Source organism: Electrophorus electricus, chromosome 9, assembly GCF_013358815.1.
Source record: "Electrophorus electricus isolate fEleEle1 chromosome 9, fEleEle1.pri, whole genome shotgun sequence".
Lineage (NCBI taxonomy): Eukaryota > Metazoa > Chordata > Actinopteri > Gymnotiformes > Gymnotidae > Electrophorus > Electrophorus electricus.
Window position 1 is genome coordinate 10,003,386 of NC_049543.1, and position 13,577 is coordinate 10,016,962.

At 41.0% G+C, this 13,577-nt stretch overlaps 1 protein-coding gene across 1 annotated transcript in view; it reads right to left on the bottom strand.

Annotated features, from left to right (window-relative positions):
• pdzd2 (PDZ domain containing 2) overlaps positions 1-6,607 on the bottom strand; it is a 55,046-nt gene extending 48,439 nt beyond the window's left edge. Inside the window, exons 1-3 of the mRNA XM_035530017.1 lie at positions 6,589-6,607; positions 6,015-6,125; positions 3,752-4,701 (exon numbers count right to left, since the gene is read on the bottom strand). Coding sequence (XP_035385910.1) covers positions 3,752-4,260 — 509 coding nt within the window. The 5' untranslated portion in view covers positions 4,261-4,701; positions 6,015-6,125; positions 6,589-6,607. The remainder of the gene's footprint in view (positions 1-3,751; positions 4,702-6,014; positions 6,126-6,588) is intronic.
• Positions 6,608-13,577: the final 6,970 nt, after the last annotated feature.

The window sequence follows — 13,577 nt, forward strand, 5'->3', positions numbered from 1 at the left end:
CTACTTTTCCTCTGCAAATCTTTTTTGACCCCACCAGTGCTCCTAATATACATCTTCTAATGTGCTCTTCTTTTGACAGTAATCAGTCTACACTGCGTGCACGATTATTAGGCTATGGAGGATTCTTATCTTATTATTTCTATGTACGTTTTGTAAGGGTTGGTGCCAGGCCAAGGCCCCCTCCGGCCACCAGAGGGAGGCCTTGAGTCAGGCACGCCACTAATTAGGCTTAACACCCAACAGCTGGGCTAGGCCTATATAAGCCCAGTGACCCAGTCCCTTAGTGCTGGGTCTTTGACAAAGTTCTAAACCAAGTGCCTAGCTGGTAACTTTAGGTATTGAGGTATGTGTTTTTACACATCCCTTCCTCTCTCCAGTTTTTCCCCTTTGTGCTACACCTTACTTCTGTGCTGCGAGGGTGTCTGTGTTTTTACACGTCCCCTCCCCTCTGCAGTTTTCCCCCTCAATTCTGTCTCTCTTCCAAGGCTCCCCTTATCCATTGCAGTTCCTCCCTGTTTTCTGGTTTTGTTTGGGAAGTTTTAGTTTGGTTTTCCCAAGGGCATCAGGGCTGCCATTCTTCCCGTGGCATCTTTGGTTCTTCCTTTTCCCACGCTCGGCGTGGTGTTTAGTTATTTTTTCTCCTCTAGGTTTGTCGTCCTCCATTCCTTTGAAGGGCGATATACGCACAGGTAGTTTTATAGCTGCCGCAGTCTAGCGGGTATTTGCCTGCCTTGCACCAATGTGGCTGGGGTTCAAATCCCCTTTGGTTATTTACTTTTCTTGTTTACCTGTTCCACGATCTAACTGTTCTGCACAGGGGCCCACCATTAGAGCATAGTTTCTCACCCAATAGGCTATCGGGGTCATCACGTAGCTGACCTGGGTTCAAGCCCACCTTATACATTTTCCAATGCCAAACTGTATAAACTTGAATGAGAGGGTTTGGTCTAAAGTGATAAACACCTTAAATGAAGGCATGCTTATTTATTAGACTGCTTCATTACATCAAGTAAAATGGGCTACAAAAAGAGATTTAACTGACAATAAAAACTAAAAAAATTGTAAAATGCCTTTTTTTTAATTGTAAAACGCAGCACTCTTGAAACAGCTAAACAATTGAGGTGTGACCACCGGACAATTAAACATTTTGTTGCAAACAGGGTTGCAAAAAACATAAGGAGAAGAAAAGGTACAAATGAACTGCAAGGCCTGACAAAAATAAAAAATTATGCTTTCAAGACCTGTTCGGGTTGAACTTGGACTGAAAATCAAATACCAAACCTACTGCCAGTTTCTAGAAGACACTTTCTTGAAGAAATAGTACAGGTTCAGGAGGTAATTTAGCAACATTAAAGAATGCCATTCTCTTTATACAGGATGATGCTTCATCACACACAACCAAGAACTCCACTACTTGGTTAGTTAGGAAAGGCCTCAAAGATGACCAATAATAAGAACTTGTCCCCTTTCCTCACCTGACTTAAATCCTATTAGGAACTTGTGGGCTGTTTTCAAACATTAGGTTTACAGGGAGGGAACACAGAATACCTCTTTAAATAGCTCCACCATTTCACTGCGAGTTATACTGTGTATGGCTATGTATGTGACGAATAAACCAAACTTAAACTTAAACAGCATTTTGGAAGCTGTCGTTGCTGCTTCAGCAAAAGTTGATTGTGAACAACTCAAGAAACTGATGGAATCCGTGGATGGAAGGATCATGGACTTTACTGAAAAGAAGGGAGACTATGTTGGTCACTGAATGTTTGTTTTTGAAAGGCTCAAAATGCTATTTAATGTCTTTTTGGGTTAATTTATTACACGTATATTCTCAGTTTTTTAAATAAAAGTGTGATTTTTTTTAGTTTAGTTGCTTAATAATTCTGCACACTTATGTATTTTCCTGAGAAAGAAAAAACCCTCACTTTTCCTTTGTAACACTGTAACATTCCTTTGTAAATACCATTTTGAAATAACTGAGAGCACTCTATTCGTTCAACAAAATCCTGAGGAATAAAATTTGCCTAATAATTATGCTCTCAGTGTAATAACCCACAAATGACATTCATATGTCACAGAATTGATGAGATTTTCTTTTCCAGTAGCAAGACATCATGATGTCATGATTGTCGCGCTTGGTTTTCGCGTCTTTCTGTCCCCTTTATGCAGCTGCCCTGTTGTGTCTCCCTCAGAGATATATTACGACTTGCAGCTTTTCCTTTGCCATGAGAGCTTGATATGTCTGTGATAACAGCTGCATTTCTTGGTCAAAATCTTGTGCCCCTCCCTGGAACCTCCTCCCTTCCCCGCATCGTCTCATCCGCCTGTTCGCATGGATGGCGAGACTGGTTTGGACCGCTGCGAGAGCAGACTCTGTGGCCTATTCAGGAACACTTCCCATTGTTAATCAGCAAAGCATACACTGCCTAATTACAGAGTACAACCGCTAAGGACAAAACACACTAACCAAGCAACTGTGGGCACATTGTTCATACTGGTTAAAGACACAGGGAGATAGGATGCTGCAGTTTATATACACTTGCTGCTGGATCTGCTTGTGGCCATTTTATACTGTTAGCTACATTGTTAATACATTTTGTACAGTTGGCTGTGGATGAGCCAATTAGACAAGCAGGGTAGAACAGTCTGGCCACAAGCAGATGTGTCAGTTCCCATGGTATTCAGTTTTTCACCACCCAATGATTTGGCCACAGTGGTATCTAAGCCCGCGAAGGGGTACCAGACCAGACAAATGAGTTCTTTTGAATTCTATTCCAAGTACAAATTTCTGCTTAGACTACCAATAGGAAACACATGTAATGTGATAGCACATTCCAAAATGTTTTAGTTTTGTGTCCCCATTGTAATGCTACAAATTTTGCGATGATGTCTTGGTAAGATGGGTAGAGAAAAAGTATGGTGCGTCATCTGCATAATGGGTAATAACACCAGTCCCAGCACTACTGAATGAACTGTGATTAATACAGTGAAAAGATCTATGTACCAATTTTTGCCCACGACCCCTGATTCATCACACTGGGACTCTTGGCAGCACTAATGAGGGCAGACAGCTTCTCCAGATGGAAAGCCAGATCTGAGTGACCAAAGGCTGTCTACGATCTAACACACATATCCTCCTCCGAGCCAGAAGAACTGGGCAGCAATGGGGGCAGAGGCATGTTCTCTGGCCCAGGTTCAATCTCAGTGCCATAAGCTTCTATATGAAGTTCCATCCACCTATGTCAGGGAACATGTCTGTGCAAGATACAGTATGTCTGATGGCAAAGGTCACAGAAACAAGATTGTAGTGTCATAACAGAGTCTAAAGTATCTCTGATGTATTGCTTAAATATTTAATGACAGCAAATGTACAACAGGAACTGAGTGGAAATCCAGGTTAAAGGGAAGTTTCTGAACCCATAAATTCTACAAAGGGTCATCAAAACCACAAACAAAACCTCCACAATGAGAAAAACCATGCTAGGTTGATTTACATTCTTGTAAAAAGGTACAGTACTTTCTCAATTCAATAAAAAGTTAGTAAATTTTCATTTTTCAGAATGCATACTAAATAGTTTCATCATACAGGCAAATTATCCATATAAGCTAAAGCCTTTCCAAAGGTCAACACCCATGCAGGGCACAGTTCTGCAAAGTATCCCTCCTTACAAAGCACCAACGCATGTGGAGACCATAGAGTTCAAGGCAACATACTCGATTCTCGATACTAGATCACCCCCAAGGGTCCTACCTGGCTCCAGTTACATCCACCCCGACCATCAGTTGCCCGTTGAGGGACAGCAGCTCATCTCGCAGCTTGATGTCCCCACAGCGCGCTGCCGGGCTTCTCTTCTTCACCTCCATCACCCAGATGCAACCCACATCCAGCACAGGTCCCTGGTCACCTTTCCTGCGCCTCCGCCGGCTCTTCTTCTTGCCCTCAGGGTCCCCGAAGATGGGGATGTTACCGAAGCTGAGGCCAAACTCAGGCCCATCTCCATCAGCCTTGCTGATGTACACTGCCCTTACCTCCACGTCCACCTCCTCTCTGGATGTGCTGCCATTGCACGGAGGACCCTCGCAGTCGGTAAAGTTCAGCTGGATGTATTCAACCAGCTTTCGGATGGCAGCCCGACATGGGCCGATGCTGCCTGCGTCGGTGCCTGGCTCTCCCTCCGGGTCCTGGTCTATGTTATGAGCCCTCAGCCAGCTCTCCAGCAGGGGCAGGTAGCTCAGCGCATTCTCTTGGGTGATGGGCATCCTGACTGCTGGTACTGTCCCTGCCTGGGCCTCCTCCTCATGGTGGGCTGAGGTTGCCCCAGTCCACCCCACCCCAACTCCCGTCTCTGGGGTTGCCGACAGCGGCACGGGATCAGATACACAAAAGCTGGCTTGCCTCCATCTCGGCCTGGCTCGCTATGAAATGCGGCGCCCCTTGGACTCTAGACCTACAGCGCTGACATCCCCTGGTGTTACGTTTGGCCTATGGAGGGCCATGATGTCATTCAAAAACACAAAGGCAGAGGAGAAGATGAAGGGGATAGCTTTTTACGCTACAAGGGGTAACCAGAGAAAACGTGCCATTGGCCAGTCTGCAAGGTTTGTTCCAAATCCAATTTCCAGTGCAGAAAAAGCAGAAATCATAGGAGCGCTGGAAATAGGGGACTTAGAGCCTGACTTCCAGGCATTTCAAATATTCACCTAAAAAGGGGAAGATTGAATCTTGATTAGAACACATAGAAAGACACTCTATGATGTGACAGGCATTTCCTTTCTTTACCTATTTAATCAGCTTGACTTTGTAGATGTTAATCTGACAATAAATGCACAACCCACTGGCCAGATGTTACCATGGTGCAACTGAAGCTCTTTTTTTAGTGAACCACATTTCTGACATTTTTAAGTATACACTGTTGGCTGTGACCACAATAAAATTACTACTTTAGATTTGGTCTCAAAATAGCATGAACTTGTGGTTCAGAAAAGCTACATATACACAACTCAAGCTTACACATGTGCTTTGCCTGCAATCAAATACTTGGTAAAGGAATATTAATGTGACTTTTACAAGGTAATTGAAAAAGTTTCAATATTGCACATCAGCTATACATTAGCACTGAATTATCATTCAGAATTATTAAGCACAATTATTCAGAGTAAAATTTGTAAGATATATAGATAGATAAAAAGACACATGTAAAACACACAAGTATCTAGTAGTAACCCATCCATTACTCACAGTAACCTACAATAGTCAATACCCATGTAATGTTCAATACCTATGTACAATGCCCTCAGTGACTCAAATCCAAATATCTAATGATTCATGAAGTCATGCGGTCAAAATGAGGCAAGAGACTTCTATTGAAACAATAAAAAGTACAACAGTTCTTAGATGGGCATTCATGGCAATTCAGTGAATCAAAAAGCTCTGTGTTAAAGCATACTTTGTTCACACATACTTTACTGTACTGTTTCCCCCACTTTATCCACCATTTCCATTCAAGAGCTAAACGCTGAGTCTCATGCTGCAGCATCCTGTCCCGGTGACACTGAGGGTCTACACGGCCCAGACTCACCCTCAGATCTTTAATCTAATAGGATTAGCATTTCCCCCCTCTCCTGTCACTTAAAACCACAATGGCCACCCTCATATCACCACTTCACTCCTTGTGTGTTCAAGGCTAACGGATATGTTGAAACTATTTTAAAATAATCACCTCATTCATTGCTATTCATGATTGATGGAGGATTATTCCCTGTGGTCCCAGACACTGAAGTGTTTGCGAACATGCAGAGGCTAACAGCATTGAAAAGAGCCCCTGCCAATAATAACATCCTCCTCAACACTCTGCCGCCCCCCCCCAACCTGCCCCCCACCCTCAACAACCTATGCTCCCCCACCACCACCTTCCCAATGGCTGGCAACTGTTTTCCACTGAACAGAGAAACCAAGAACAGTGACTAAAGCTGAAATCAACACTTTTTGCTTGGTCCCACTCATTGATATTCACCTCAAAGTCCACGTCTGTTTAGTATTATCCTGCAAACAGAACCAATGGAGGAAAGCCAGAATGGCACATGACTGTGTCACTGCACCACTTTTGAAGACTTTTTCTCAACACCTAAGAGAAAGCACAAGTGACACATTGAGTTCTACTAAGTGCTGTGCACTTTTGCTTCCTGGGTAATGTAAATAGTGCTCTACAACTGTAGTTAAGGTAAGAAGATTTGGGCCACCTGTATACACAAATCAAAGAATGTTATGAAAAGACATATCAAAGGCACAAAATACACTGTAAAGTCAGCAACTGTATGATGAAATGGAAAAAGAACCTAATTACCAAAAATAAAAAATATGTTTGATGTTGAGATAACAATGAGCAATATCAGCTTGGACTGGTTCACAAAGGAAGAAGGAGTATAAGTGAATTTAATTACCCTCTGGAAGGAAGGGGGAGTCAAAGGAAACACTCAGAAACATGCAACAATGACCTCTGTTAGGAACATTACTATTTGTGCTTTAGACTGACAAAAAACAGTGATGCAGCTTTCTCTTCTGCATTAGGGTTACATTTCAAAAAATACCTTTCCTGCTGCCTTTTTTGATTCAGTCCACACAGTGAGGTAATGGAAGTTAAAAATAAAACTGATGACATGATCCCAGCAAGTATGAAGAAGCAAATGTCCTGAGTCTTGCTGAGGAACCAAAGTACAGCATGTATGACTCCAACAATGGCCGGTCCAAGAGTGTCAGCCACACAGCGAGGGTGGTCTTTCACAAGCACTTGTTTTTTTTCATTAAAGGTAGGTTGTTGAATATTCCTGCCACTGACCAGAATGTGCTAGCTGGATTTCTTTTCATTGATACTGAGCTTTGTGGTTGTTGAAAAACATAAGGTCTACTCCAAAACTAGCACGGACCAATAACAACTTGGAGGGCAACTGTGGGAGTTTACTTTGAGTTTTCTAAAGTAGGCCTCTTGAAACCCTGACTAATGATAGAGAACGTGACCAAGGGAGGGGGTTTGCGGCGGGCTCTTAAATCACCCTACAGGGTTCTGCCCTTGAGTCAACTTGTCACCACTACATAATCTACATTGTCATAACGGGTTGGCTCAAGCTTTGATGTCATCTCCCTTTTGATCTCACAAATGTCTTTCTCAGTTACAAAAGTAATAGGTTTCATTGTTACCAGAGTTGCTAGAATACAAAATATAATTTATATAGCTTTGTTTATATAGCTTTGTCTGACAAGATAATGTTCATATCTGTAAGTCTTATGTACAACCAAGCCCATTTCTATTGCAACACAGAATGTGTTATTTTATTAATAACAGGCATAAAACAGAAAACTAGTTGCTCACCCAAAAATATACTTATTGAGCAACAAATCATTGTGCCTAAGTAAACATAATACAATTGGGTCTGCAACTAGTGTTTTGAAAACACTAATCAAATTCAGTTAACTCACACTATTGTCTATAAGGCCAGGAACAAGTGATAAGTGTTGGAGTATTTCAGTGAATGAGTATTACATTTATGTCAGTAGGTTGAGGGATGTGGCAGGGTGACAGAGGGGGATAGCTATGTTAGGTTAGAGGAAAACCCTAGCTCTGGTTGCTAATGGCAGTGGTACAGATGGCTCTGGCATGAATTGACATCAATCTGCTCAAGACATGGTGCGTTAATCCCATGCTGTCATGATTGTGGGGTGGGGGGAGGGGGAGGGGGTAGTTGAAGGAGACCCTCAGGATTCCCCAAACTACAGAAACTAGGTTGGAAACAGGTGGAAAGGTACCTGCCCTAGGCGGAATTGCCTCAGGTTAACACTTGCATTAATCATGCCCCCCACTTGCTAAAGACTTCCAAAGCCTGGGCGTGAACTGTTAATTGATAATGATGTTTTTAAAGCCGAAGGAGTTCCACGCGCAAAAACACTAAGAATGAATGACAATTAGGGGAGAGCAGTTAGCATGACTGTATTTACAAGATGCTAACTGGCTGTTAGTAACTTTCCTCCACTTTTAGCATCATCATTTTTGAATGAGCTCCATCGTTGTCCTGGAACTTCTATGGCTGATTCAACAGTATTTCCCCTACATGTGAAGTGGTGCATAAAATCAGAAACGCATCCCAGAATCACAGGAATTAATGCAGTGTTCCGGGACAATAGTTTAAGATCACTGTGTCACTTCTGGGTGGTCAAGACATGGTGATGGAAATGTTCATCCAGTGAAAATCATCAGTGTCAAGGATTATTTCCAAGTCTCCAACTATGTGTTAGACACCCAATTCAATTCAAAAGATGAATGCATGTGTCAAGTTGTATCTTGACATTAAAGTAATCCGTGTAGAGCAACTATATGCAATTTAAGTAGTGATTGTATTGTAATAATGCATTTTGAGTATACTATAAGACAGTATTTGTGCTATGTACCATTCACAACAAAAGAGCCTTTATGATATCTAAAAACACAGTAACTAAGGATTTAGAGTAACTAAAATCCAAACTGGGTCAGCACAATCTGTTTTGTTAAATGTTATTTTTTGGCTTTCTTTTTCATACAGTGGTTTAGGTGCACGTTGTCCTTGACTTAACCTTTTTCTTTATTCCTTATCATTTGTCACTGATAGTGTCATTGGGACTGTGGGGTCCTGTACAAATATCTACATTAGATGCTAGAAAGCTTTGTTTGATGTGCACTTATTTACAATCACTAGTTTGCACAATCCCTAGTTTCCTTGCTTGTTTGTGTGTGTGTGTGTGTGTGTGTGTGTGTGTGTGTGAGTGTGTGAGAGAGAGAGAGAGAGAGAGGGAGAGCCTGATAGATAAAAAAAAAAAAAGAAAATGAGACAAAACCATAGACACTATGGCATTTAGAACACCTATCAACTCTGTTTCTCTCCTCAATGTTCATCATAGATTATGACACAGGCAGCCATTTGTATTGTCTGCAGAGTCAGCAGAAAGCTAAGAAATATATATAAACTTAAGCAGAAACCATATATTGTGAGCCATTTGGGATGATTTTTTAAATCAATAAATAACTTGGCTAGAACCCAGAACACTTCATAAACAAACAATCAAGCCGCTGATTTTGAACAGGGTTGAGATTAACAGATTGCACAGACAACTGGCAGACATAGTCTCGCATGACCATAAGGCAGTTACGTGACCACTGATGTAATCAGTGTGGACTCTACTGCTAATTCTGCCGTCACGAAGCATACAATTAAAGTGTGGCCTGTTTAAATCACTTTTTTTCCACACACAGGAAATTTTTCATAATACATACCTAAGCAATTGTACTCAAGTCTGATTGCAACATAATTTTTTTTTTATCTAATGCACTAACGAGCAATTAAAGAGGTTGCACCAGTGTCACAGGAATGTGTGAACCATTACTGCAGAAATTTTAACTGTGTTTGTGTTTTGACTATCATTTGAAAATAAAAATTTAAAGGGTTTCTTTTCAGTGTTTTAGTTTTCTATCTAGTCAACAGGAACAAGCATTCTAAGAAGTCCTAAAAATGTGTTGAAAGTACTCAAATTGAAATGAGATTTCATCTTTGTGTGTGTTTGCCCAGACTTCAACAGACCTGAGACCGTGAGGATGAGTGTGATTAACCAGCAGACGACTGATTAGTATGGCGTGTATGGATATCTGAATGGGACCAGGACTGCTGTCTGCACAGCGCAGGCGAGTGTGTTTGGCACCCTTTGTTTTCCACACTGGAGCAGTCTGTGTGCCCCCTCCCCCGTCCAGGGGGCCCATATGGCCAAAGATTACCAAAGCCCCTATTCCAGCCCACATGACACGGCACTACAACCGCACAATATCATACGGAGGCCTCCTCCTTCGGATGGGAATGGAAGATTTAATGGACTGCCAACACAGGAGCCAGCCCTAGAGGCCAAAAGTGAAACAGTTGAGAATGGTGGTAGACAGATAGATGGTTCTAGAGCACATCAAAGGGGGGCATTTCAAATAAAAAGCTCAAAGATCCATTTGACTTTGATTCTGAGTACTTTCTGCCTGTGTAAATAAAATTAAAAAAAAACAGTTTTCTAACTGGAAAAGGAAAGACTGCCGACAAACACTACTTAAAATGTAGTGTTACATAAAATTGTAGTTGCAATAAATAAATCTTCATATACTATAAGACAAAATGCATATTATGTAATACTAAACATCAACACTAAATATCTTTAAAATCACCAGATATGATCACCAAAAAAAATTATTGCTACATCAAAATTAACAATTTTTAAGTAAACAGACTCTTATTTAATGATCTCCACACACACACAAAAAAAATTAAGCATGTTCATAGTGTTATGCTAATTTTCAAATGATGAATGACCTTAACTCCACTCCCCCCACAGCCTTATGCAAATTAAACATTAATTAGCACCCAATGGTTTTCCTTCGCTGTTCACCATATCAAATAGTTCGTATTTGGCCCCTATGGTTACTAAAAGGGTAGAGAGACTCTATACATGCTGGTACCTACTGACACCTACTGCACACCTGCTGACTCAGATTCACAGTGATGGGCACTTGGAAAAAGGAGCTCACTTATTATTTAGGTGCAGTCACTGTTCACATGTGTTGTTCCAGCTGCTTGTGAGTCATAAACTGCTCTGGTCCTAAATAACGTTTTTATGTAGAGTACAGTACTGTCTTGTATTTTTTTCAAAGCAGAAAAACAGGTACTTTTCTTTGGCCTGCTTCACTTAGGGGAGAGATCTAAAGAGTATTACCACTGTAGGAACTTAAATGTTTGTTTTTATATTTAAACTTAGCTGGAGAGTTAGCATGTGATTTTTAGTCCAAGACAAGTAATCCCATTATTAACATTATTGCCATCTTCCACTAATGGAAACCATGATGCCAATCTCAAATTCACAGCGTCTGCTGGCGAAATTGAGCATATGGTCCTCAATGTCTACTGAGCTCATCTCTAGGGGATGATTCGCTAAGCAAACTCCCAACACACTATAACAGTTTGTGGCGTGCTGGAGGGGGGGCTTATTTAAAGCTACAGCTCAACAACCCGTAGGTCCCCTCCTACGGTGAGTGAATGAATTGCTAAAAAATAGCTCCTGCATGGTTTAATGTTCCCCAAGGGGATCTCACCAGCATGAGGACTGGGTTGGGTAGTAGGGAGGACAAAGGAATGGCCCATCAGGACTGGGTTGGGTAGTAGGGAAGGCAAAGAAAGGAATGGCTCATCCTGGAGCAAACGATCAAATGCTGCAAGAGAGGAGCCAAGAGGGGTGGCCTCCAGCTGGGTATGCAAGCGCTGCGGGGGGGTGCCGGGAACAACCGCCAGAAACACACACACAGATGTCAGAGGTGAGACACTGCCAGCCCTTAATCACAGCTCTGAGATCTTAATGGAGACAATGGCAGGCACTTATATTGGGCTCTCATATGTAAATGACAACCAGGGCCGAATGCACACAGTGACATAGTATGTATATATATATATATATATATATATATATATATATATATATATATATATATATATATATATATATATATATAAAATTTTATGTTTCCCAAAGCATCATGGTAAGATATCTCCTCAATGATACTTCTGGGAAATTCATCCCATTGGTGCAACACTATTTTAACAACAGTGTATTAGATTAGTGTGAGAAGAAGTAAGTGTACTGCTCTTTTGTAGACTCAGTACAGAACAATGTTGAATGTAGGAGTGTATATCTATGACATTCTGCTTTTTTCCTTTGTAAATAATACTTATTATTGCTGTAGATAAACATTATTTTTTGTCTTCTGTAATCTTCTTCTAGAGTGGTCATTTCAACAATAACTGATTGGGGCTAAAGAAAAGTCCTTCAGTCTGTTGGTTTTTTTCATATGAACTTATTCATTTTAAATTAGTATCTCTCTCTCACACATACACACACACACACATACACACAAAGATATCAGTGGGGACTTCCTGGTAAAACAAAAGGATAACAAGAGCCTCTCTTGTTTTAACATTTTGAAACACTGAGCCTTCTTGTTAAACTACCTTATTTTGTGCAGTAGTAAAAATTACTGGCCATTACTTTCAGCTCTTATTGATTATTCTGTATTTGGCAAGTTATATTATGAACATTATATAAAGGAAATAAATATATTAAAACGTAATGTGGTGTGCCGCTCTACCTCAGTGTGTGTATGTGTCTATATCCTTGACCCATGACTCTTACTCTGTGTGTGTCTAAATAAATAAACAAAAAATAATAAAATAAATAAAAGACCTTTACAGTCCACTTTGAATGTTCCTACACTGTATACTGAAAGAGGAAGAGATAATACTTCATTTTTTATAATAACTCTTTACAATATATATTTTTACCAGTCTTTGCAAAAAGGAGGAAATACATGGGAAGAATGGGATAATGATAATGAATAATGTGATACTACCATATGATTAAAGGCATCAGTCAAACCTTTCTGTGGCATTCCTTCTGGGTAGATGTTTACCACAAGCAGTGCAAGGCACCATTTAAAAGCCATACATCTATTTATAATATCAGCTGGGTATTTTAGCAAATGATCTGGTTGGTGAAAGTCTTGCCATTACTATGTAGGTCAAAGTGCTAAATACGCTCTGGACAAAACACGAACTTGCTAAACAGACTCACCATCATTATGCTTGCTCAGTTAAGAAAACAAGGCCAGCTAGAAAAATTTGATTCAATGTTGAAAAAGCACCAAGTATTCTGAGAATCTGAGATCCTGCGCTGTAAGTGGACAGGGCAGACAGTGTAAAGCCAGGTGCAAACAGCCTGATCATGGTACTGGTCAAAATGACGGAGGCGCACATCTGGCCGAGTTTGCATTAATCCAGCTTTTAGCAATAAGGGTTAGCTACATCTTGTAAAAGCCAACCCCCCACCTCCCAAAAAGTGTGAATACAATGTCTTTTGTCTACACATTGAATTGCAGCTGTTGCATCTGTTTACTCCGACTCTTTTCTGCTCTTGCTGACCAGCACAGAGACTGCACCTGGAAACTATGTCCTACATGTCAAGACCAAATTGTCTGGTGGTTACTGGTAGCTGAACAGTGCAAGTATGCATGACAAGTTACAGCACTACTGTGGTTGGATTGCATCTGCATCTTTGAAGGTATTCTGTACCCCTTTATATTTTTTGAAGCACCCCAAATGAGATTAAATGCAGGGAGTATGCTTGTGGGGGCACTGTTAGCTGACTCGGCTCCACTTACTGCCAAGTGCAAGCTGGGCAAGAATGTGCCCTGGCACTTTCAAGCTTGACCAGTAACCTCCAGAATCTTCCATTAATAAACAGACCATCTCTGACATAGAACCCGATTCTTCATGCCCCAAAAGGTTGTCTCACTGTCACTTAAACTGTGTCACTTCACACTGTGTGCATTATGCTAGTTCTTCGATTGTTACTTGCAATAGAGAGGAATTGAGGTGTGTGGGATGATGAAGGGCTCATATTTGTCCTGTTGGGTGCTATAAATGAATAAAACACCACTATGTATGTAATGGACACAGGACTAGAGCAGTGAAATAGC